Below are 25,305 nucleotides of genomic sequence, written 5' to 3'. Positions count from 1 at the left end.
GTGAACTGATTTCCATACCCTATTTCAAACCTGAGTGAAAACTCCATAATCCATGCATTTCAGACGTCTAAAATTAGCCACAGCTCTGACATATGACCACAGCTCACTAGAATTGGCTGTCATTAACGGTAACATTTGATAAGGGCTACACATTTCGCAATGCTGATGTGGCAAAAAATAGTTCCTTGTGAAAAATACCCAATGCCATTCCAGAGTGAAAGACACCCTATTTCAGACCGAAATGGTCCCAATCTATATCCTTTTTCTACCAAAATCGGTCAAAAGCCATACCATTTGGGGCCGCACATACCTATATGACCCATAATTAGGGAGCAACCCCCTCCCCCCGAGAGGCGACATTCCGCTAAAGAAAACTTAAGTTTCTCATCACACTTTAACCCGAATATCTGATACGATTAGAGACCTTTCTTTACAACAGCTATCAGTTTCTGCTAAACAATCTGGTCAAGTTTATCGAGGTTTATCTGTGGAGAGCTTACTTGATCGATTTGGCGGCACACTTCTTCAGTTATTGCAAACATACGGTTTTTTGTCGACATCATTCCGGCTTTCAAACGCTGTTGTGGCCTCTTAGAATTAACCACGATAACTGATATTTAAAAACTTCAATGCACTACATATGTGTTTTGTGCCTGACTTAATTTTAATTGCCCGTGGTTGTGTCGCGATTTACCGACTGCTACTGTAGGCATAAGTTATCACTGACTAATAAAAGTGGTTAGTTCTCCGCGCAATGCAGCCGAGAGAGCTTAAACGCATACTTTTGATGCATCATTTTTTGCAGTTTGTTTATAATATGGACCACCGGAGTTGATAATTCCCAGTTTTAAAACTTATTCCCTTTCTTGAACAATTAAATTTAAAACAGAGGGCGTTGAGATTGCCGTTTGCAGCAAGCTGGCAAATTTAGTAAACGAATCGATCAGTCATTTGATCATAAGAGAGTGCAGTAATTATAATGAAGTCTACCTACAGTAAAACGGTCGCAAACTTAAATGAATGGAATTTGTCTTCTGTTTCATATAGAAAATGGGAAACTGGCCTACAAAGATTGTAACTGCTTAGAACATATTACCTCCATAAATTTGTGGCGACTCGGCAACCTGATGTATTAAAACTTTGATAAAAATTTAACATAAAGATAATCTGTAACTGTACAGGTCCGCATAATTTGCATTAAAACTCATTTACCAATTGGCTTTGAGTTCCTTTGAAAAATTACAGAGATTGACTATAGCGTGTCTAAAGAGTGATATAATATTTCTTTAATCCTGTGGTTTCCGGCTGGTTTCGTGTAACCTCTTTCTCACCTCAGTTCTGAGGTACACATGTGTATTGGGTAAAGCGTCAAATTGGGTGAAGTTGGGAACATTTTATTGTTACAATTCCGAGTCTTTAGTTTAGTGTCCAATAAAATTAATTTCCGATCAACATACGCTAACCGTGAGGGAAATTTTGAAGCAGTAATGTCAACGACAATGACGCCGAGAAGTACAAAAGAACAAAAACAAACAAATTGTTGTTTTCAGTCAGTCCTGGCGAATGTCGCCACCTAAATGGATTTAATTATTATCTACCAGCTTTCAGAAACAGGCTGCAACTGTACTGTAAAATGAAAGCGGTCAATAAAAAAAATATTTTAAAAAAAGTACAAAGTTAACGCAATAGAACTTCTACCGTACAAAACACTGTTTATTGTCGTTCTCGTTGCGTTTCTCGTGGTGGCGTACTTGAGCTCCCTAAAATCATTTGCACTGTCAAGTGCCTCTTCGCGGGATGCGGGATCTTGACGTCTTTTGTCCCGTGCGCATGGATGCCGCGCGCGTAAGGGCGCGTGTTCCACTCGTCTGCTCACTCACACTCGCGAATTCGTTGGTCACTAAACATTCCACAAGAAAAAGTAGACTTTCTCTTATTGGCCGCCTCCCTCCTGTATTGGTCATTTTACATATTCTTCCTGGGAAATAGTGATGATTTCTTCACAGTTTGTCTAATTTCTATTGCCCGTCAGTACACCCGAGGCTCAAATTATCGCTGGTGTGGATTTTGTTTTTGATTAAACCAAAACAAACAAACAAACAAACAAACAAACAAACAAACAGACAAACAAACAAGCAAAAAATAACGATGACTGCCACGCAAGCGAACTGAGAGTCACACGCTGCTTTTGTGATTTTGAATTAAAACACACTTAATTACGTACAAAGAAAAGATAGACTTGTGCTGAAGTAACTCTAGACAAGGAACAGTGCGACTGCCTTCACCTCAAATTATTATTTTTCAAACCGCGTACCGGTATTGTATAAGTGTTGTAGGTAAACTCCCCGAAACTGAGGAAAAATACTTACTGTCAAAAAATCTGTGGTAACACTATTTTTTTGCTGCCGCCAAGCCTCATCGAACCAGTTAAGGGATTTTTTATGCTTCTTTTTATGAACCGTCTGTTTCGTTATCCTGCAATTCCTTTCCAGTTTCAATTTTTCTTCGAGTCCACGTTTTTTACTCGGTTATTCTGGGCGAGGAAGACAAAGCACAAGATAATTTTCTCGCCCCAGTTCACCTTCATCTCGAGGACAAAAGACTTGAAGGACTCACGAAAATGTCTGCGAAAGTTTTCCTCGTGCTAAGCCTGTATTTTTTCAGCTGTCATGCTAAAGAATCTCTACCTGAGTATTGTGGAAAGGATTCCTATAGCTATACTCCGCTTAGAAAAGGCCCCAAAGGACAAGCATATACACTTAAACAAGTTCATGTCATCATAAGGTAGATTTTTTTTCACGATTTTTGGAATACGGAGGAAATAGTTATGCTTGGGCTTATTTCTTTGATCAACTTTGTAACTGTGTGGATTTGAACTCATCTCGCTAAACTTAAAAGCAGTAAATTTGTGAAGAGAATCGTGATTAAACGCTCTTAAACGTGCTAAGAAGTATGTTTAGAAATGTTTTTAATATATCGTGACTCTGTTGGAAAAATGCTGCAAGACTTGCAATTTTCCTTAGTTGTTATTGTAGCTCAGATTAAACATGTAGCGGTTCATTTTATTATAGTTATAACCTACATAATTTAGGTCGTGGCCTTTTCTCTCGCACAAGGATTCAATCAAGTTTCTCAATAGACGTGACAGGGGTGTGTTAGGAACCCTTTGGGGAACAAAAGCTGACAACTGCTTTAATTAAACAGACCATATATGCATCTCAGGGGATCTATGACCCTTTCATAGACAAAAGTACTGGTTTTCCTACAATGTTTGTGGTGGTTTAAGTTTTTCAACTCTTTGTGAGTGCGGGTTGTACTTGGATAGATTTGAGTCATTACTTTCACTTTGTCTTGATCTACGTCAGGGTGCAAACAACCAATTTCGTGCAAGGCATTCACTCACACCAGGCTATCAGAAATGATTTCCTTTGCATGTCTACCACCACATTCTCTAAAATAACATTAAAAGCAAAGTATAATGATCTGTTAGGAGAATTAATCTGAAATAAGAGTGACTTTTGTTTCAGACATGGTGACAGGACAAGAGCTGGTGCGACCCCTTGTTGGCCTAATGACACAGCTGTATGGGATTGTCTGTTGACATCAGCTTCTCTACCGGTTGTGAAGCATGACACCCATGATATCACAGTGGACAGGATATACAGAGATGGTATAATGTTTTGTTCTAGAAAATATCCATACCCCTCTGACAAAAGATTTTTAGTTTGACCCCCCCCCCCCCCCCCCCCGCCTGGAAATTCTGGCCTAGTTCATACTTTCCTTTAGGATTTTGTCTTTTGAACCTACCTTCCCCTTGGAATTATCCATTAAACTTCCTTGGGGAGGGAGGAGGGTATGGATATTTTCTGGAACTGTACAATTTATATAATTTTCACTTACATTGTTTTTTTTGTAGGTGCAAGTTTAAAAGGAAATCATTAATCCTTGTTTACACATTGGCTTATTTGCAGTGTACATGCCAGGCCGTAATGACATAAACGGTGATTGTGGCTTGGGTCATCTTACATTTAAGGGCTATAAACAGCAGTTACTAAATGGACAGAATTTGCGCACAGTATATGTTGAGACAGGGTTCCTTTCTCCCAACTATTCCAGTCATGAAGTCTTCTTTCGAACAGATGGTGAGTAATTTTACTCATGGTGCTGTTGAAATTCCTTAATTTGTCGTGTAGTGAATGTTTATTCAATCTCAATTGTTGAGGTATAGCGTTGCTGGGTTTCAGTCTTCTGAAACAGTCTTGGGAATATCTCTGAAAGGGTCCCAAGTTAGACTCTGCATTGACAGAGAGACTGAAATGGTAACAGCAAAATATGTCAACTAGTTTTGAAGGAAATCCCCCAAAAAACATTTTATTTTGGCTCTAAAATTAATCTGTTTGTTTAATTTTTTGAGCAGTTATGTTCTGGCATGTTTAAGATAACAGTCTATTACAGTGGAATCCTGTTAATGCGGTCACCAACGGGCTGCAAAAATCTGGCCGTTTTAAAGGGGTGGCCGTGTTAAAGGGGTTCTGTTAATAAGAAAATGACTGACTGAGCTTTTTTTCAGGCCAGAATAAAGTGGTCGTAATAACAAGGTGACCGTACTAACAGGGTGGTCCTAGGGCGGGGTTCCATTGTACTGAATTTCTGACATGGATTCAGAAGTAGGATATACATGTATTCTTGACTAGATGTTGTGAAGGAAACAAATATATATATGGATTTTTTTTTAACCAAGAGCAGTTCATTATTGTGTGTAATCATAATGAAAAACTGCTTTCTGTAAAAAAAGTATCTATGTATGTCAATTTTGTCCCTGATCCTCTCCACCCACACCAGGGGTCCTGTGCAGGCAATTGAGTGTTAAGAAACAATTTTTCTACAATTGGAATGTTTCTAGATACTATTTCTCTATGGTACTGTACATGCACGCATGTTGTCACTGGGCTCAGGACTGAACTTTCTGTGATCAAGCTGTGGCTAGGATGATTGTGAAAATTGTGTTTTTGGTTTACTTTTTTACATTGCCTTTCTCCACCTAGGTGTATATAAATGGTTACTGGTGAAGTCAATGCTGCTGGGGGGGAGGGGGGCTAACCCTACATTAGACTAAGCATCCCATCCAGGGGAGAGTAGGGATGTTGCTAGTTGCATTATGCTCTGTAAACAGGAGAAAATTGATAATTCCTTGCTTGGCAGGTCACTTGGCTTAATCACTGACTGACCATCTATCTTACTTGCTATGCATTTATACTGATTGTTTATGTTGTTTCTTTCCTATTTCTCTACAATTCAAAGATATGTCAAGGACAAGACAGGTCAGTTGTATTTCAAAGCTTTGCTGCTGTACATAAAAGTGATGAACTGTTTCTTCAATAACATTTAACCTCCATGAAGGTTATTTCATCCAAGAGACAAACCTGAAGCCAATTGATGGTTTTCTAAGCTTCAGTAATTTGTATGTGGTTGAAACCCAATCGTTCAATATTTTTATGTGACCAATCAATATTAATCAGAAATTTTGTTCTTCAGAATTTTGGTAAAAATATGCCGGTTGGCTTTTGGCAACTTGTTAATGCCAGAACAGATGATATGTACAATGTAAATTTGTTGTTGGAATAAATAAGTACATTATGTGCCAAAAATTTTGGACGATTTTGATTTTGGATCCAAAAAGTGTCCGAAAATAAAACTGTCTGAAATTTTTAAGCATCTAAAATTTGAAGCTTCCGAAATATTTAAAATTTTAAAGTAGCTCCAAAACTCCTAGTTTCCCTTATGAGGCGAACTCTAGTGGAGACACTACTTGAGATATGCAACATTTGGCTTGATAGCAGTTGTGTTATTTTCTCCACGGTATATCTCTAAAACATTACTGGTGCAGTAAAAAACTCTCTTTTTCCACAAATGTTTTCTCAGTCTAATTTGTGTTTTCTAGGCATAAAATTAAACCTCCGAAATTTTAACGTCCAAAATTTTTTGCAAATAATTTATCTGATGACGATTTAAATGACAACAATGATGCCAACAGCAGTAGTAACTGAGCAACTGAACATGCAGGAAACGGTTTTGTTGATTTACGTTCTTTCTGATCAATTGGTTTTTTGTCATTTCAGTCTGCTCAAGCTCTAGCATTAGGGCTGTTTCCACTATCCTCCCCATCCTCAGGCAAGTCACAAGTGGTTGATATTAATGTCATGGACAAAGATTATGATGACATTGAGCCAAATCCACGGTAAGTTTTGTTGACATAATTCATGACAGTTTTACACAACAAATAACTGATTGTAGTTTAAGTATCTATGTATGGACTGTGTGATTTCTTTTGATATGCTAGTCTCAGAGCAACGGATGATTCCCAGGGAAGGACTCCTATAGTATATGAAAAGGTTGGGATGCTCGACAGAAAATTTGAGTTAAACCCCTAAAAGAGACCAATCTGGCATAGCTTGAGCTTTATTTGACCCTTAAAAGATACCACTTAATTTAACAGAATAGGTTAGATTACCAGCTGTTGTTCAAGAGAGCAGCCTGTGCTCATAGACCAGACTTGAGAGATTGGCAGAAATCGAGTTTAAAAGTGGAAATAAGAGCATTTTTGTTATTATTTCTTTGAGTGTACCCTCTAAAAGATACTTTGACAGCTAAACATAGTGGCATTTTGTCATGGACACCCTAAGTGAGACCAGAATCCTTGATTTGTAGCCCTAAGCAAGACAATGAGCAATTCCAACATGTTCACATGGAGTCCTCCCTGGGTATGATTTTATTGCGTAAAAGTATGGACTAAAACTAATGTTCTTCTTTGCAGTCTTTGTCCCAAACTGGAACAGTACGAGAGAGAATTCATAGAAAGCGACATGTGGCAGAAGCATTATAACGAGATAACAAAACCTCTGTTGAATGAAGTTCAACAAGCACTTGGGTTGGAATACAATTTGAGTGAGTCCCCTTTAATTATCTGTTTGTTATTTAGCATATAATAGTATAATTCACTGCTACACCTATTATTATATTTTCTTCTAATTGATGGTTTTGTATTTTATTATTACCTGTCTGTTTGATCATGCATTGGTCCTGGGGGAGGGGGGAGGAAGGACTCCCATATAAAAGGTTGGGGATGCTTGTCATACTTTTTAGGGGTTAAAAAAATGGTCCTCAGCAGCAGCTTTCACGGTACCTTTTAGGGTGTTGAGCGGAAAAGATATGAGATATTTGACAAGCAACTGATTTATCGCTATTGAAAATTATGAAAGTGTCAGTTTATACAAGGTGTTTTAGAATTGGTGCCTCTTAGGGGTGAAAAAGAATTTCAAGCAACACCCACAAAACAGGATCTTAATACCTCTGACAAGATCTTTTCAAAATTTCCAATGAGTACCCTGTCCATTTTATGTGGGAGTTCTTCCCTGGTATCGGTACTGTATGGAGAATTTAGATCTTGGTCATTCAGGCAATTGTTTGTTTTTTCTTCCCCTCAGCATCAGAAGGCTTGGTTCACATTGCAGATTGTCTGTTCACTCACATGTGTCACAGCTTTCCTATTCCATCAACGATTTCTCAAGACCTCATGACCCGTATCGTTCAGGAGGTGCTAGTCAGGTGGTATGGTACGTTCAGCTATCCTACAATCCAGGAATCAGCTAAAGTGGGCATTGGCTTCCTGATTGGTGAGATTTGGCAGGTAAGGTGCCGGCTGGAGGACCACTTTGTACCAGACTGTTCCCAGTTGTTGTTTCATCACAGTTGTGCGAGAGTGGGAGTGAAGCGGGTACAGGAGAGCTACTGTGGAGTGGAGGAATATTTCTCCAGGGGTTTTATAAACGTTTTTGGGGCAACTGGTTTTCACAGGCAGGCAAAACTTTTTGAACTGAACTTCTTTACAAGAAAAACTTTTCTCTAGATGGTCAAAGCAGGTGGACAAAATCCTCACAGCCAGTCAGTTTGTCCGGTGACTGGCCTTTAATGAACTCCTGCTTTACCCACCCCACCCCCTTAGGTTTGCACTTGTTGAATTCCCGTTGGTTTATTTTGCTTGCAATCTTACTGAGCTAAAGGAACTTGTAGGTGGGAAATCCTGAATTAAAACAATGAAAGCCAAAATTTGTTTTAATAGGTGATATTAGAGAAGTGTAGCATAAGGTTTGCAAAAAAAGGAAAAAGGGAAACTTTTTCCCTCTGTCTTCAGCTGTTTGTAGAGTAGAGTAAAAATGTTTGTATTGGTGGTGAACTGTAGGAGACATTTTTTCTATTTTTGTGCAATTTTTTTAAGGATTAGATGAAAAGAATTCAGGGGTAGTTTTTGCCGTTAACTGTTTGCTGTTTGCTATTTGCTATAACCGTCATGCATTACCTCTCTATTGTTCTGTTTTATTTTCCCAGGCCATGCAAGAAGCCATGATGGAAAGTAAAGCGAGAAAGTTTTACCTTTATTCCGGACACGATTACACAGGTAGTTTTGCTTCAAATTGCGTTTTCTGACGATTTTAATTATTATAACTGGGCTACAGAATCAACAGCGCACAAAAACGACCCAGTAACAGCGAACCAACGTGCTACATATAGCGTCGAGTAGTAGGGCTGCCGAGGGTCAGGAAATGGTCAAGGAAAAAAATTCTTTAAGGTCAGGGAAAATTCAGGGATTTTTATTTCGAGTCAGGGAAAATTGATTTTTTTGAAGGAAAACCAGGGAAAATGGAAATAATTTAATACGGCTGATTTAAATACCATTGAAGGCTGGAAGACACATTTGCGGTTGCCGGGATCTGTACGATGTTTTTCCTTAATGAAGAAGGAAAACTTATTGGTCTTAAAGAATGGGTGGAAAGGGCAGCTGTAAGGGAAGGCTTGAAGCCAATACTGTATCTGACATTTTGTATTTATCTGGTCAGGGAAATCTTATTTTTATCAGGGAAAAGTCAGGGAAAAAACAAGGAATTTTGAAAAGCGGTGTCTGTGGCAACCACACGTAATCATTCGACCTCCTCGCCTGATGAAGACGAGCAGTGTAGCAATCGAAACGTCGGCTTGCGATTAACTATTGATGGCGCCCGGGGGTGTTACTCCCGGGGTGTTACTCCTGGGGGTGTTACTCCCGGGGGTGTTTTTCCCGGGGGTGTTACTCCCATATCAAAGGGTCGGGGATGCTCGTCGTCTCGCCTACGGGTATAAATCAGGGATTTTGGTATCACTTAAGGTGTTGTCTGACTCTATAACCTGAGGCAAGCGACTAAACGTTCTTTTATCAGGATAACCCCGGCGAACTATGACCACATCCTTTATCACCTAGACTGCAAAACAGTCGTTTTCGGACGTTTTCGGAAGGCGCGATCCTCGCGTGTGAAGCGCGCTAGCCTCACTTATACTCGCTCCAGACCTTTCGTTCGAATATTGACCGTCGCACGTGTTCGCAAAAATGCGACTGTTTTGCAGTCTATTTATCACCGGAATCCTCTATAACACGCTGACTTGGCCTCAGAATGCCGCAAATCCTCTTTCCGAGGACATCAGTTATAACGATGTTCCACGGAAGGATGCCTCCGGAACCCCTCTAAAGGGGACGGCCTTCGGCGGTCCGTATCTCGAACCCCTTTCTGTAAAATGCTGTATCCGCTCCTGCAGCCAGCTCATTATGTTCTTCTTTTTGTCTTAAGTCATGCCACTGCTCCAAGCGTTCAACGCCAGTGACTACAAGTGGAGTCCGTACGCCTCCATGGTTCAGCTGGAGTTGCTGGAAGTCAACAATGGTACCAACACTGATTACGCCGTCAGACTGCTGTACCACGGACAGGAGAGAATTATCCCCTACTGCCGCAGTTCCCCGTGCTCGCTGGCTCAGTTCAGCGACTACATCAAGGAAATTGTTTCATCGGACCCTAAAACAGATTGCGAGTTGACCAACCCGAAGATCATGAATGGACCACACCCAGCACGTGCCAGGAGAACTCGAATCTTGTTTTAAGTTGATCGGACACAAACCACGCCCCAAACACGTGGTGTTTCACCAATCACCTAGTTTTTTACGTCCACGGATTTGTAATTCAGTGTGTTAAAAAATTCTTACGGTTAGCAATGTACTTAATTTATCGGTAATATTGAAGGAATGTAAAATTGTCACTGTTAAATGCCGATATAATTCGGATTCAGAGGAGCTACGCCTTTTACTGCTTTTGAACAAAAATCGTTTTGAGCAGATGGTTAAGTACTTCATTTCCCCGCTGACACAGCACAACAATTTCTGAATGAACTAATCACATTGGTCATTTAGACATTAAGGAAATTTTGTCGGTATGTGATAAAGTAGAATTTTTGTAAAAGAACGTGTCCGTCAAACGAGTTACACTGCAACTGATTTTATAAAATAAAAGTAACGTGGCTGTTCTTTGTCAATCCCTTGTTAACCTTTAGTCGGGTTATGGCCCTTTCTCTGCCACGAACATTTGGGAGATAAACTGTATTGTGCGACCCGATTGAATCGGTCTTTTCATTAATTTTCCCTTCTTTAGGGTAATTTTGTAAAGGCATAACCATGCACGTCTATTTTCGCAGGTACAATACCCCTAGTAGAACACCACTAGGATACTGATGTAAATGCAGCAATCTGATTGGCTGAGCTATCGTGCAGTATCAGCCATTAGTATGAATGAATGAATGCTTCACTTAACGTGGATATACGCTTAGCTTGAGAGCTAGTTTACAGGTATTCCACTTAATAACTAATGAAAACCTAACAACTAAACAACGCTAATATCACAATTCTTCAGGTAAAATCACAAATTAAGAGCCACTGCCCGTAAATATGGAGAATCCGACGACAGGTCGGAAAATTCGGATTTTCTTTTATTGCGTCAAAAAGACCCTTTTGGTGAAGTATTTTCAGAAATATACTTTCAAAGTTCCAGCGACTTCACATTTTTGTGAAATCTAGGAAAGCTTGAAATACCGCTCAATCAACCAAGAAGGCCGATGGAATTTATGCAAAATTGCACATTCTCAACAAGCCAGTACAGAAAGAAGGGAACTTGCCTGGATTTCATATTCGCGCAGTTTGTAATTTACACTTTGATCATTCCTCTGAGGTAAAAGTCATGAAGTAAATATGTTTTGTCTACAGTTCTTGGCCGTTTGAAAAATACAACTATCGCAGTTTAATTTACATATAAAATTTCAACTGATTTTAGAGGGTCATAACTCTTCTAGTATACAAATCTCTCAACAAATAAAAGGTTCTAAAGGAAGAGCTATGCTATAGGTATACCATATTTAAATGGCTAGTTTGGCCCGTGAAAATTAAGCGCGCTAGACGAAAAACTATAAAGGGTATTTTGACCAATTGCGCCTTTTTTGGACGAGCGAGCAAGAACTTCGATTTCGCAGTCATCTTTATGAACATAAAAGAAGAGTAAAGTAACTGAATCAAATTGGCCAGGGATGATACTATTTTTCATACCACGTAACAAGACGACTGGAATATTCTAGTGATAAACTGTAAGGAGTTTTGGTTTTCTGGTTCACATAGATCTTAAACAATAAAAGTGATAAGTACTTGTAACAAAATAGTTCGTGGTTGCAAAAATGATGTCAATCAGTGTAAATTCTTCCCCCTTCTTTGCTACGAAACTGTCCTCCTAAGAAAGCGTCTCCGAGATAGAAAAACTTCCGGAATGTTAACATAGAAGCCAAGAGTAACAGGAGTTCTTTAATGATTTGATTCTGGTTGAGCTCTCTCTGTTAAAACGTTTCATGTGGACTTATTGCATTCTGCAAAACCAAAGGAAATGTGTTTCAGTAAGAAACTCACAATTTCTTCTAGTTTGCCTAGAACTGGTAGCATGGAATTGAAGGTAAATTTGAAATGTAACAAGTCTAGAAACAAGAAAACCTACCGCGCATGAATTTTCTCCTTGAAGGTCTTCCCTTAAGTGCTCTTCCGAGATAGTCCAAAACTTCTCAACAGCTTAGCTCCCTGTGGAGAACTGAATGCGCTCTGTCGCTTTGCCTTGATTTAAGTAGGCCTAATAATGAAATTTTTAAATACGAAATTGACAGCTGTAAATTTGAAAATTCAAATTATTAAAGCTCAAGCTGCAACTGTTCCAACACCTGCCGGCGCTTCTACTTTTAGATACTGAAAAATAGCGCATGCCGAGCTACATTCGTCTGGGGTAGGCTTCTTAATATTGACTTAACGAAAAATTTTCATCGAGCAGGAAAAACTGAAAATTTGTTCTTATGCCAGAAACTTTAAGATCATCCAGATCATCCAGAGTTAATGTCAAGCCCAGTGATGCATGCGCCCAAGAATTTTTAATTATGATCTCCGCTCTCTTATACAACAGCACTTATATTTTCCACTTTTAACTGTCATTTATCCCACATTTTTCCAACATTCAAGTATGTAGTAGCCGTTAAAATGAACATTTTGGGTGTCAGCTTACGAGTAATCAAAATCATATTTCTAAGACCTTTAACGCAATACCAATAGATTGGTATTTGAAGTTTTCGGCCGACATAAAACTGGAAAAGAAATGATATCAGCCGCATATGTTTTCTTGTAGAAGTTTTTCAAGTTTTGCTATATCTCTTTATACACATATTGTTGATAGTCTGTACAGGGACGAAGCCGGAGAAAAATTTGACTGAGGCAATGTCCATGGTTATATATTCTCTTCCTAGGTATTTTGAGTGTTAATTTATTTGTTAGCACATGTAGTGTTTTACTTTCCCCCTTCAAAAAAATGTCAGAGACAAGAGCCTCGGCTACAGCCCTGCTGTAATATTTTCTGTATTTTCAGAGGGATACTTCCGTCGGGCTTGTGAAGGCGATGCGATGGCAATAAACTGCGGCTCCAAGGTTATCCACATTCTGAGCGCATCGTATGGACGCACTCAATAGAACCTGTGTGGACATAGCGGGAGCACGTCTTGCCATGCTGGAACCTCCATGAGGGTGGCCAGGTTTGAGTGCCAAGGCCTTCAAAATTGTATTCTGCACACTACAAACTCAGTATTTGGAGATCCGTGTCTCGGCACCGTTAAATATCTGGAGGTGAGTCGAACGAGACTGATAAATTCCTCCGTAAAACACTAGAATTTCTCGAACAGAAAATGTTGTGAAGGATCGAGCACAATAATTTTATTTTGTGCTATTTTGGTCAAGTACAAAATTGCCCTTAAATTAAAGGAAACCTGAACATACAAGTTCACTAAGATAGGAAAACACCAAAGAGATACTAATAAACCATAAAGGAACAAGGACGGTTAAGGATGGAGAAGATTGACATGAATGACAAACGACGATCTTGAAAAATTTAGGCTAAACTTTTCAAGATGCGCTAACGTGATGTCGCTTCTTAAAAGCGACAAACAGCGAACGGAAAAAATTGCCTCTGATTTTGATTTCTTTTGATCTAATCTTAAATCAATCCAACACAATAACAGAAACAATCTCCTAGCTATTTTCATTTTGTTTCCTATCCTCACCCTCCTTTTTTATCAATTCGTAAGGTGGATTTTCAAACTTCCTTACTCGTCGCAAAGCCGTCAAACTTTGTCAGTTCTTGGCCGTTTTTAGCGCATTGCTTTCGATGTATTTTCCGATGTAGGACGCATAAACGCGAGCACAAACACTGAAGTGTGCTTCATCGCCCTCTAATAGGTAACGTACTAGTGTGCGGACTCATCCAAGCCAGAATACCTGCTTCAGATTTGCGAGGACCACTCACAAGCAATCCATTGTTACGGCGGGAGGAACATCACCATCATTGAGGCGAACTATGGTCGTTTGACTGGTGGACATATCTGTCCTGGCACAATAAGGACCACATACTGCGGAGCTGCTGGATCGCTCGATAAAGTAAGAAGTTCGTGCCAAGGAAAGACATATTGTGCTTTGGAGGCGGCAAACGCCATTTTTGGAGATCCTTGTCGCCAGACAGAAAAGTATCTGGAGGTAAGAACAATCCAGCTCAATATTTATTTCAGATTGTATATTTGTCTTCTTATATTCCTTCCTACTTAAACGTTTTCCTACTTTTGGTTTTTTTTTATAATGTTAATTGAGAGAATTTGCCATTTTTCGTGCTCTAAGACACCATCCCGCTACTCGGTTGAAAAACCGAAGCCAAACCACCTCTGACACCTCTTCTTCATGTAAAACCCTGTAAGGTGAAGGACATGTGAGCAGAAACTTCAAGATACCTTATTCAACCAGTCAATCCATCCATCCATCCATCCATCCATCCATCCATCCATCCATCCATTCATCCAGCCAGCCAGCCAGCCATCCATCCATCCATCCATCAATCAATCAATTAGCACTTAATTTATATCTAACCGAATTCGCAAAAACATGCCCGCATTGACTCAAAGACAGTCCCAGCGGCCAGAAGTCCTCTGACCACCCCCCCTGGCTAGAATATTGGCCCCTCACGCATGCACGTGGCATGGACCACTCCAGGAGGGTGCCATGTCAACACAGAAGCCTCAAACAAGGTCAAACAACTGAATAAAATACCAAGAAACACAGTCAATATCAAGCTTATTTAACACTGAAAACTCAAAGTCTAGCTAGTTGGGGGTGTCAGTACAAGACACCCTCCCCTCCCCCCTGCTTTTGACAGCTGGCCGCCAGCAAGCCACCAGCAGATAGGCCAGTCATTGGGCCATGTGCCCAGCCAAGCCTTGACGGAGCCCCCCCCCACTGGGTTTAAGGTCGCTGGCTTAGTTTGTCTAGTCCCTGACGGACAAGCGATTGTTCGACAAACGCCTCGTTTTCCCGATGAGCTCATCCATGGCACTTTCAAAAACACGTGTGTCAAATGCCCGAATGCCCCAACCCCGGGACTGACAACGTGAGCAAATACCCCGCGGTTGCCTGGGGGCGGGGGAGATTGGCACTGCTGGAATTGACTGATGCATTAATCGGGCAAGGCCAAGAAATGGAACTTAAGAAAACGTATTTGGCACAGCAGCTAGCTCAGATAAAAAGCGGCGCCCTAAAACTAAACTTATTCGTTAGTGCTCTGGTTATCCCAGCTTGAATTTTGGCTCCTGAAGTGGGCGAGAAATGTGCGTGGTGATGAAAGTCATATTACGCAATCGATGAATATCAAGCAACATGATATTGGAATAACGTAAATTTACGCTTAGTCAAGCACAAGATTGCAGGAGTGCCGAATTGCAGTAAATATGTTTACATTCAACTAACTAGATATCGACAAGTCTTGTGTGTTAAGCCGGAAATTTAATACAGCACCGTTTGATTAACGTATTAAGCTAGCTGAACCTTGAAGAAAAGGTCATGGGAAGAAAGTACGAAATACACTAATTACTAAAAAGAAGCGTAATTTCTTACAGTTTGAGCTTGCTTTATTTGATTGTTTGTTTTCCTTTTTTGGTTTTTTTCTTTTTTGTTCTTTGTTTGTTTTTTTCTTTACACCCTTTTCAAGGACTAGAAATTCACTCACCGCCAGTAGCAGATAAGCACCCTTAATTTTGTTATGGTGGATGCGTAGTGGCGTAATAATAATAATAATTATTGTTAATTAGTGCCTCTGAGTCGGCAGACTTTCGTTCAGTCGTAAGATTGGAGGGTCGGCTGTTGGAAGCTGGATGTTCTTCTCTTTACTGTGTTATTGTTATTTTCTTCGGACAAGAAACTTTACTTCAAATTGGCTCTATTCACCCTGGCTTATAAATGGGTGCCGGCGACATAACGCTGTCGGGTAGCCCCGAAGATGTTCTAACAGGCCATTCAGTTGCGGATGAGGGGGCGGGGGGTTAAAAATACTCCAAGTTACTTCATCAGTGATAGCTACAGACTGGGTTAAGCGTTAAACTCCGGCCTTGTAAGCCACCTAGGCTCGTAGTGCAACTTTGCCTTACGTTTTTTTTGCTGGCAAGGAAAGGGAAATTGTTGGGATTGTATGAGTCCAGATTCAATTAATCATGTTATGTTTAGTCTCCGTCACCGGTTAGAACTCCATATCTACGAAATCATACGAAATTGTGAAAAGAGAGCAAAACAGGAACAAAAAACACAGACAAAAAGGAAAAGGAAAAGGAAACTTGAAAATATTGGAAAGCTTACACCTGACTTGAAAATGATATGAATGTAGTACCTGACTTAGCTCATAAAAGACGGTCAGCTTATGTACATACGAATTCGACTTTATACATGGCTTAATGTTTTCATAAGGTCTGCATATAGATCAGTTCACGCAAAGCTCTCCAAAGAAAATATACCGGACGTTATAGCGTTATACCAGGATTCTGTATAAGGAATCTAACGTGTACTGGTGATAAACAGTCCTTTGCAAATAGCGGCTTCTGATTACGACAGTTTCTGTTTTGGTGTATGTAGGCTCACTGCACTATCCAGAGAGAGTCCTCTCTGGGTGTCACTTGACATTGGTTCATGCAGCCAATTTAGTTACTTCACATTAAAATTACACTGATTTTCTTTTAACATTCAGTTGTTCTCCCTGACTATTGAATGACGTGGCAGAATAATCCGGCTCTATTATTTTGTAAGGTATCCCTCCCCGGTAGGCGATTCCTCATATTCGCATGCATTCCCCTCTCCTGAACCAGCTCAAATTTTACCAGCCTCACCCCCAACTCTCCTATCATACTCAGTGTGACAACTTACCAGCTCCGTTAGTTATACAAAGTTTGAGTAATTCTGAATAAAAAGCGTTAGATTGCTTATATTTATTCACAGCATACAAGGGTTTGTGGTATATGTTCACTGGATAAAAAATATCCACTGCTTCGATAACCGTGACCTGATGATAGAAAGTAAACGAAAACAGACATCGTTAATTTTCCTTTTTACGTCATGTCTAATGAATGAAAGCTTGTTGTCCGCAACGAGGAAAGAAAGTCAACAGGCCCGAATATGCAACCTTACCAAGGTCATGAACGCCAATTTATTGCCTTTGTACTCTGCATATTTTAGGTTCATGCTTGAGCGCTGTTGTGAGTTCAGCACGATTTTTCCAAAGGCCCAACGGAATGAAGTGGCCTTTTTTCCCTCGTGATAATTCCCTTAACAAATTTTTAATGCCCAAAGAAAATGCAAGATAATGAATATCTTTCTACACGGAACTTTTCTAAACGGACGAACGTAGAGGTCAACTTATGTCAGGTATCACATTTGCGAGGTTTAACTTTCAAAACGGTTTTGCATGCGTATGCTTATTTTTCAATCACGTAAATGCACCGCGTGTGACCGATTATTGCGAGGCGATAAAAACCTAATTGAGCAAATTCTGCTCTCCTGATCATACGTCCTATCAGTTGACACATGATATAAATAAATCTGCCTTATATAAACCGCTCCTGGGTTGAATGGTTTAAACTCGGTTGACAGTGTTCCCTGAACAGTTGTCTTACCCTCGCAATGAACGACAGTGAAGCTGCAGAAGTGAGTCCCAAGCGCGCCTCGAAATCTTCGCCTCGGCGAGTCTGCGATTTTCTTCCTTCGATTAGGCCATCGTATGTATCGTTAATCTTAATTTTCGTCTGCGGATATCTGTGGCTGAAATATGAAGCAACAAACGACCGTCTGCTCGAACTGGACCATCAGTTGATGGAATTCCGCGTGGAATTTAAAGATGAAAGAAAGTCAGCATCCCCTTCAGGTAAGAAGTCACGATAGCTCTACTTTCCCGTACAACATTTTTAGTGCCGTATGTCTCGGAGCAAAAAAAATTAGTTCATCTAAATGTATCTCAGAGGCATAACAAGAGCGTTCGTGTTGGTCACTGAAATAGATCGCTGCTTTGTCGTATGCACCAGAGTGGAAGTTTCATTGCTCACCTCAAAAGTTACCGTAGAGGAAGAGAGGTTTTTCCTTGCAGTCTTTTAACTAATTGATATCTGGCGCGAGCATATGTGATCTATTCACTACCCAATGCCTGTGTTTCATGCGTGAAATGTTAAATTTGTTGCTTTAACTTGTTTGTTTTGTTTTTATTTTATTTCATTTTTTTACTTTTAAGTATTGTTACGGGATCGTGAGAGCTAATCGAATAAATAAATCTACAGAAAGAATATGAATCAACAGAAAGGAACTGTCAAGGTTTTGCTCAAACTGTGGCTGACTTGCATTTGTCAGCGACCCATATTTTAAGATGAACGTGTCAGACACTTTACCTAATGATGATTTGCCTTTAGCCAATTTTTGTGTGGGTCAGATATACACTTTTGTGTTACATTCATACATTTTGGGTTGGATGCCTCGGTATTTTCCTTAATGTTTGTGTCCGTCTTAAAATTACACAGTCGCGTAGCATTTCAAAAGGCTAATTTTTTTTATCGACCATTATCACTAATTTGAAACTCCCCATGAACTGTGACAAAAGTCATCAGTACAAATCATGCATTATTTTCAGATTTCAACGACGAAAAAAATTTAAGCAAAATACCATCTGAACATTTTTTGTCATTTTAAAGGGTTACGTACTAGGTGGAACTAAATAATAAAGAGCAGGAGGTGTGTTTTTTGTTGAAATTGTCATAATTTATGCAAAAGGGAGCTAATGCTAATTTTTGTGATGTTCGCTAGTGATAATATGATTTCTAACAGTGGAAAGTATAGGCTTTCTCTTTTGTTTGTAAAGGCAGTTTTTTTTTTGTCTTATTCTGATGTCACTTAACTTCATTTAATTTCGCTACGAATGTTTAAGTGACACTTAAATACGTCGACAAAATAGCATTATTATGCCGGTATTATGCTGGATACTTCAGCTATAGCTTAACGTTCGCATTTTTCCGGTTTTCAAGCCACTAGGCGAGTGCATGCGGGTGAAATTCTATTTTTATGTGTAACTTGATTTGACGGGTGGGGGTGGGGGTCGGGTTTTAGGGTGGAGTTTTTAGAGGGGCGGAGATGTGCCGTAATGTTTAAAATATTTCACAACCAAACTGACAGAGCGAGAGGGGAGATGTTTACCAACTTTTCTGATCATTTTACTTAACAAATAAAGAAGCCTAAGCCGTGTATTACTGCGGCTCGTGTTTTCTACATTTCCCTCGTGTTCTCAAATGCCCGTCGTGTTTTATCACGAAAGATCCACCAGTCGATCATCAGCTCCATCACATATTCCGCTGATATAACTAGAAATAAAGATAAGCTTGCCATCCTGGCATACACCTCAAGTCCGCCAACGGAACTCTATAGTTGTTCGCATGAATTGCGGAGAGCACCAGCATTGATGAATTCAGTTAGGTCATAAGGAATATACATTTAGAGTAATCTTAGCATTGATTTTAAAACATAGTTATGTTTTACCCCGGCCATGGGTATGTTGTTATTTCAATGTATCAGATTACAATACCCGCACTCGTTAACTGTGCGATAATCAACACACACGGAGTGATATGGAAAAAAAAATTGGCTAGGGGCATATGGCCCAAAGCCGATGAAATGAATAATTAAATTTTTTTAAATCAAATTAATCCGTAGCCCAGTAAAAGTGAGGGCAGAAACACGCCAGGGTAATTATTGAACAAGTATCAAGAGCAGGAGGAAAGGGGGTAAAATGGTCATACGGCGAGAGTAACTCAACGAATGACCGTGTGATACTGGTATCACGTGTTCTTCACGTTTTTTTGATTACATAACTCTATATGAAAACTGCTTGCAACTATATTCTTTCAACACTTAAGAAAACACGGAGAGAAAACAAAAATTCTTTTTTCTATCAACTATTTACTCTTTCAGCTTGAATTTGTCATTTTGCAGTAAACTATTACTTTAAGTAGGATTAATTTAAGTTTCTTATTCATTTGCCAATAACAGCCAGACCAAGAAATCGCAGACAAGCCTTGGACCGTGACGTACCAGACATTCCAGATCTGAACTTTACCATGGAAGATGTGTTTGAGGAAATTGAAAAGTACTTTAAGCAACTGCAACTCATTCCTATGGAGTACTGCAACTCAACTGGGAAGATCTGCCCTGTGGGACCCCCCGGATCTCCTGGACCAACTGGTGCACAGGGACCACTGGGAAGGACCGGACCAAGAGGAGAGAAGGGTAGTCAAGGTTTCATGGGACCTCCAGGAATATCTGGTCTGGACGGGATTCCGGGACAGAAGGGAGAAAAGGGAGACACTGGTGCCCCAGGAGCAGCAGGCACGCCGGCACAACCACATGGAGTCGGAGCACCGTTGATGCCCCCGCAGGCGACAATTTTACCGGTGGAACAGCATAAAGATGATAAAGGGTCTACTTTTGTGGTTATTTATTGCAAGGTTCGTGGAAATCCTTCTCCGATCGTGGAATGGCGACACAACGACAAGAAGCTTGTTCCAGGTGGCAAGCATCAGATGACCGATGACGGGGCGCTTATCATTAAATATCCATGGCGCACTGACGCTGGGGAGTACAAATGTGTTGCAACCAATATTTTCGGGTCATTTATTGTCTCTGGTAAGTTGAATTGAAATTTTCGTGACACATGATTGCACGACAATTAAACCACTGAATAGCACAGAAAATTCAACGGGTTCAATGTTTGGCGACTTCCTTACACAAACATGAGTTCCACCTTAGAATTGAATGTTTCCATGAAAATGAATATTGGTTGCAAAGGACTGTAAGCGAAAATGATGCTGGTATACGCAGGAGCTAGTGACCGCTGTAATCGGCCAAAAAGGTACGAAAACAGAATCAAGGACAATTGGAAAAGTTGACGTGACAACGACATGATAGTGTCCAAACTTAAAAAGCTAGAAGAAAGAAAAAAAGGGGGGTAAACAAACAAACAATTTTTTCGCGCTTTCTTTTCGCAACTGTTTAATTTGCCGACTTATTTATTTCTTCATCCTTTTCTGGTATATTACGAACTTACAATATGACCAGCTCCCAGTTGGCTTGATAGCGCAGTTGGTAGAGCACTGCACCGGTATCGCAGAGGTCATTGTTTCGAATCCCGGTCAAGCCTGATTTTTTTCAAGTTTTCTCTTCGCAACAACGTATATGGAAATTGAGGATATAGAAAACTATCCTAGCACAGAGGGGATGGCCAATACCATGAAAATGTATTTTATGAAAGGCTAAGGCCCTGGCCAAACGGACTCGTCGTAGACGCAAGTTGAAAACTTGGGTCTTCACGCGACTCCGTTTGGCCAGGCCTTGCGTCCATTTGCGTTGACGTGCGATGACTTGCGCTCACTTTGGTTCAGATCAAATTTGAACGCAAGTCGACGCAAGTTTCTCACCGTTTGGCCACCCAACCAAAGTCAACGCAAGTTTAGTGACGTCCATTTCTTGTTTTATAGCAACCTATCAGCTGATGAAATTCATGATACGTGGTCTTATAACGTTTTTTTTTTGGGTTGCGCGCACTTGCGAGGAAACTTGCGAGTCCGTTTGGCCACCCAACGCAAGCCTCTATGCAAGTTCAATTTGCGACTACTTGCGAGTTCGTTTGGCCAGGGCTTAAAGGTAGTGGCAATAATGGTGATAATAATAATGATATGATGACGATTACGATGATGATGACGATGATGATAATAATGATTACTTTCATTGATATAGAAGCTCTGAAGGACCTCTAATCAAGGTTATAAAACAATGAGAACGTGGAATTTTTTTTCTTTCCAGAATCACTGTCTGCTCCGCAAGCGAAAGTATCGCCAACGCGACAGACTGTGGATGAACGAAACGATGCAATTTTTAATTGCACGGTTACTGGGAATCCACCTCCAAAAGTCAAATGGATAAGGCCAAAGGGCTATTTTGACTCTAACATTCAACCAGGAGTGCAGTACGTGATCAAAGACAACAGAACGCTCATTATTAGAAACGTGGACCACCGTGCTCCAACCGATGCTGGAAGGTACACTTGTAGGGCTTACAATGCTATTGGATGGTCTTCTCCGGCATCTGCCTATTTAGCTGTCCAAAGTAAGAGCTGTTTTTTTGTTGCATTCTGTAACTCTGCTATAGTGTAGCGGAACAAAACATACAAGTGTACGTAAATATGATACATAAATGAACACGCATTGCGTTTCTGTGCAAGCAAACAAGATCTTTTATTACATCTGAAAGGGAAGGGATGAGGGTAGCAAGTTGGAAGATGGAAGAGAGAGAAAGAGAGAGGCGGGGGGCGGGGGGATATGTAGTGCTGAAAAAATGACGGGGCAAAATAGTGAAATACAGTATTTGGTTTTAACATTTTGCATGGTTATTTTTCAGAAACCTCTTGTGACTGTAATCGGATCCCATCAAGAAACGGGTGGCTTTCACAAAAACCATATCTAGGTCCAAACGGACCCAACACGGATGCTGTTGACTTCACGACTAGTGGTGAGGTCACTCTGCTGGGTTACCGCATGTGGGGTGTGGGCCACCCAAGATATATCGAGTCTGCTAATGTGCAGGCCTTTATTCGTTTGTATAATAATAGCAACTTGATCGCAGAGAGGAACGGGAAGTTCACTCATTATATGAATATACGTGATGATGGCCTTACTTTTGAGGTGCTTTTCTCTCAAGGAATCACTCTTTACCCCGGGGTTAGATACACCGCCACGTCTAAAATGATTACAGATCCTGGCCAGTATTGCGCGTATCAAATTGATGGCATGGCAAGTGCATTTTGTTCTGGCGTCAAAATTACCTTTATGTCTTCCTCGAGAACCAGCGATGGTTCCCCGTGGGACCTCACTATGGGCCAAATTGCAGCTTTTATTCTCAAGTCCCCGCAGTGTTAAGACCAGTTAGCCACGCTTTTTAGGCTTAAAGTCTTGTTTTGTTGATTGTTGCGATTAGCGCGCTTGATTAAGCAGTAAGACGCACCATAAGCAAGAATGCGATCCCTGGTCTCCAGGGGCTAGATTCACGAAGCCATTTTTAGCTAAGACTTATTTTAAGTACTGTTACTCAATAATGGGCTACTGTTATAGTGTTGTTCAGAAATAATACATAGGATGAATCTTTCTTGCGCAGGGTTCGTGAATCTGGCACCAGGTTCCTTGCAAAATTCAAAATGGTGACTGGCCAAGACTGTGGTTTGCGGAGTAAAATAGCTCGATTCTTGGGTGGAGAACTTAATATGACGTAACATGCTACACGATGTCCGGAATCGGATAGGTCGTTGTTGTTGTTATTATTGTTATCATTATGCTGGTAAAAAATCAAGGTAAACATAATTCTCCCCGATTGTAGCGTTCAAAACGGTCTTGGCCACCCCAAATTGAATTTCGCGCGGAGAGCAGGGAGAAGGTTAAAGATGGGGTGTTCAAATCTCAGATATCAGCCATTTCTGTCCATTTCTCTGTTATTGAATGAAATTATAGCATTTTTAATTCATCTGCTCATTTCATTCTGAACTGCCAGTCAAAGAAACATGGCATTTGTGACCTGACAGTAACAATGAAGACCAATTGTCAACTATCAGCAATACCCCATCAACGGCCTCTATACAAAGGTTTTAATCGTTGGTCTCTAGAAATTTATTTTTTCGATCAACCAGTAGCTAATTTCATTTTCAGCTTCCTGTCAAAGAAACATGGCATTTGTCACAGGATAGGTCGACGTTAGGCTAATTGTCAACCACCACTAACAACTCGTGAAAAATAGACATATGTTCCTGTGCACAGAAATTTTAAAAGACGTGAAGAATTTTTCCACATTAAAAGCGGTTTCTTCTAAAAGAAAATAGGCATTTTAGTTCCATTAGATTGAAGTGGCTCGAGATGGGTTTCAAGACCCGATAAAGGCTCATGGACCGCCGGCAATACCTGTCATAAAATACTTCTTAGGATCATGATATTGCAGATACATTTCCACTGAAAACTACTGAGTAGCCATCACAGATTCCTCGATATTCTCTAGAACATCTGCTACTATAACAACGGTGAGCTGTATCAGTTGGACCTCCAAAACCTCCACTCTTTACGTTATTTCAAACACGTGCTGGTTGTCACCAAGCTGCAACGTTTTTGGTGAAAAACACCTCTACAAGCGATTTTCCTGTAATTTCAAAGACCGACTTTTTCTCCATTTCATTGACGAGCGGCAGTGAAACACGGTGCAGCGCGGCCACTGTTAACTTTTTATCCCATCGTTCGTGTAGTCTTCGTGTCGTTTTCTAGTTCAGTTGGGAAGAATTAGAACCCAACCACGCGCGTCAAATACCTATTTCGAGCCACCTTAAAGAGTTGAAAATTTAAATGAAACCAAGAGAAGATGAAGTAAATGCTCTCATGATTGCATAATGTCGGCCCTAATTTCCAACGAGGGGCAGAACACTCACAAGCGACCTGGTTTAATTTAATTGTCTTTTTAATAGTCACAAGATAAGTAGAAGATATTACACGAGGTGCGAAGTCTATTGAAAAATAAATGATCAAATGTAGCTTGTAGAGTTTTCTTGGAATATATCATTAAACTTCTCATTGACGCTGGCTATTGCCTCTGTTACTCAATTCTTCTCGTAAATTTTTATTCTCCGACCTTGCTAAATGTGACATGTTTGTTTGTGAAACTAGTTGTCCTACATTAAGGCAAGATCCAAGTTACTGATATTTCCTGATGCAAGGAATGACATTCTGTTTAAGTTTATAATATAAAGCAGAGAGATTGTACGGAAACATTCTAGTCATATCATATCAAACAGACAAGCATAAAACAAAACACGACTTGAATGTCTCATTTCCACCTAATATTTGAAATTAGCAACCTTTTGAAAGCCAATATCTTCTTCAAAATTTCACCCTAAAAAACAAAACCCTCACCAATTGCTAAAATTCACAAGTTCTCTAAGTGTTTGGAGTCAACCTGCATCTAATACGAGGCCCTCCCGATACGCACAGTTTTATGTGGATGATGTGGAAAAATGAACACTGGGTGTGTCTGCAAAGCCCCTTTACGTTAGCGTCCATTTAGCTTTGTTTTTGGCTCTGAGCGCCGTTGATCTTCCGTAGGACCCTTTACATTTGCAATCATAGGATTTGCTATGGACATGCCTCTTAAAAGGGGAAATTTCCAATCCCATGGATTCAGGTATTCTTCACATGCAAGGGCTTGCCTTTTAATAGAGCCCCAAGGAATGAAACTCACTGGTAACGAGGTCGCTTCGAGGCCTCGAAGGAGGTCGAGATGGGGACCTGGGCACGAGACTCTTGTTTGTACTCGCACCCCCGGGTGCGCCTTCAGCTGAGCTTTGCGCCACTGGATGTGACGTAAATTGCTCTCTACAAGGAGATGATCGATTCACCTATGGTCTACATTTGACCTTTCATAAATTATAATTAAAGTTAATGCCATTTAAATGTCATTGTCGA

At 40.3% G+C, this 25,305-nt stretch overlaps 2 protein-coding genes and 1 pseudogene across 3 annotated transcripts; all 3 read left to right on the top strand.

Moving 5' to 3' along the window:
- Nucleotides 1-2,584: 2,584 nt before the first annotated feature.
- Nucleotides 2,585-10,392, top strand: LOC110046274 (counting factor 60-like). Its single transcript, XM_089283241.1, has 9 exons — nt 2,585-2,784; nt 3,528-3,670; nt 3,972-4,142; nt 5,302-5,321; nt 6,120-6,238; nt 6,815-6,945; nt 7,485-7,687; nt 8,386-8,455; nt 9,657-10,392. Exons 1-9 carry the CDS (start codon nt 2,621-2,623, stop codon nt 9,962-9,964), a joined length of 1,329 nt encoding a protein of 442 aa, XP_089139367.1. The 5' UTR covers nt 2,585-2,620; the 3' UTR covers nt 9,965-10,392.
- A 1,442-nt stretch (nt 10,393-11,834) lies between these two features.
- LOC149117633 (L-rhamnose-binding lectin CSL3-like) lies at nt 11,835-15,141 on the top strand (annotated as a pseudogene). Its single transcript, XR_016209498.1, has 4 exons — nt 11,835-11,846; nt 12,716-13,051; nt 13,661-13,954; nt 15,040-15,141. The product of XR_016209498.1 is annotated as an L-rhamnose-binding lectin CSL3-like (transcript).
- Nucleotides 15,142-17,284: 2,143 nt separating this feature from the next.
- LOC110046266 (uncharacterized) lies at nt 17,285-24,428 on the top strand. The gene is made up of 4 exons (XM_020751954.2): nt 17,285-17,648; nt 19,811-20,443; nt 21,620-21,922; nt 22,214-24,428. The coding sequence occupies exons 1-4, from the start codon at nt 17,408-17,410 to the stop codon at nt 22,729-22,731; spliced, it is 1,695 nt and encodes a 564-aa protein (XP_020607613.2). The 5' UTR covers nt 17,285-17,407; the 3' UTR covers nt 22,732-24,428.
- Nucleotides 24,429-25,305: the final 877 nt, after the last annotated feature.

Source organism: Orbicella faveolata, unplaced genomic scaffold (assembly GCF_042242905.1).
Source record: "Orbicella faveolata isolate gen_17 unplaced genomic scaffold, um_ofav_v1 contig_1, whole genome shotgun sequence".
Classification (NCBI taxonomy): Eukaryota; Metazoa; Cnidaria; class Anthozoa; order Scleractinia; family Merulinidae; genus Orbicella; species Orbicella faveolata.
Note: the sequence above shows the minus strand (reverse complement) of the source record. Positions and strands in the feature narration are given on the sequence as shown.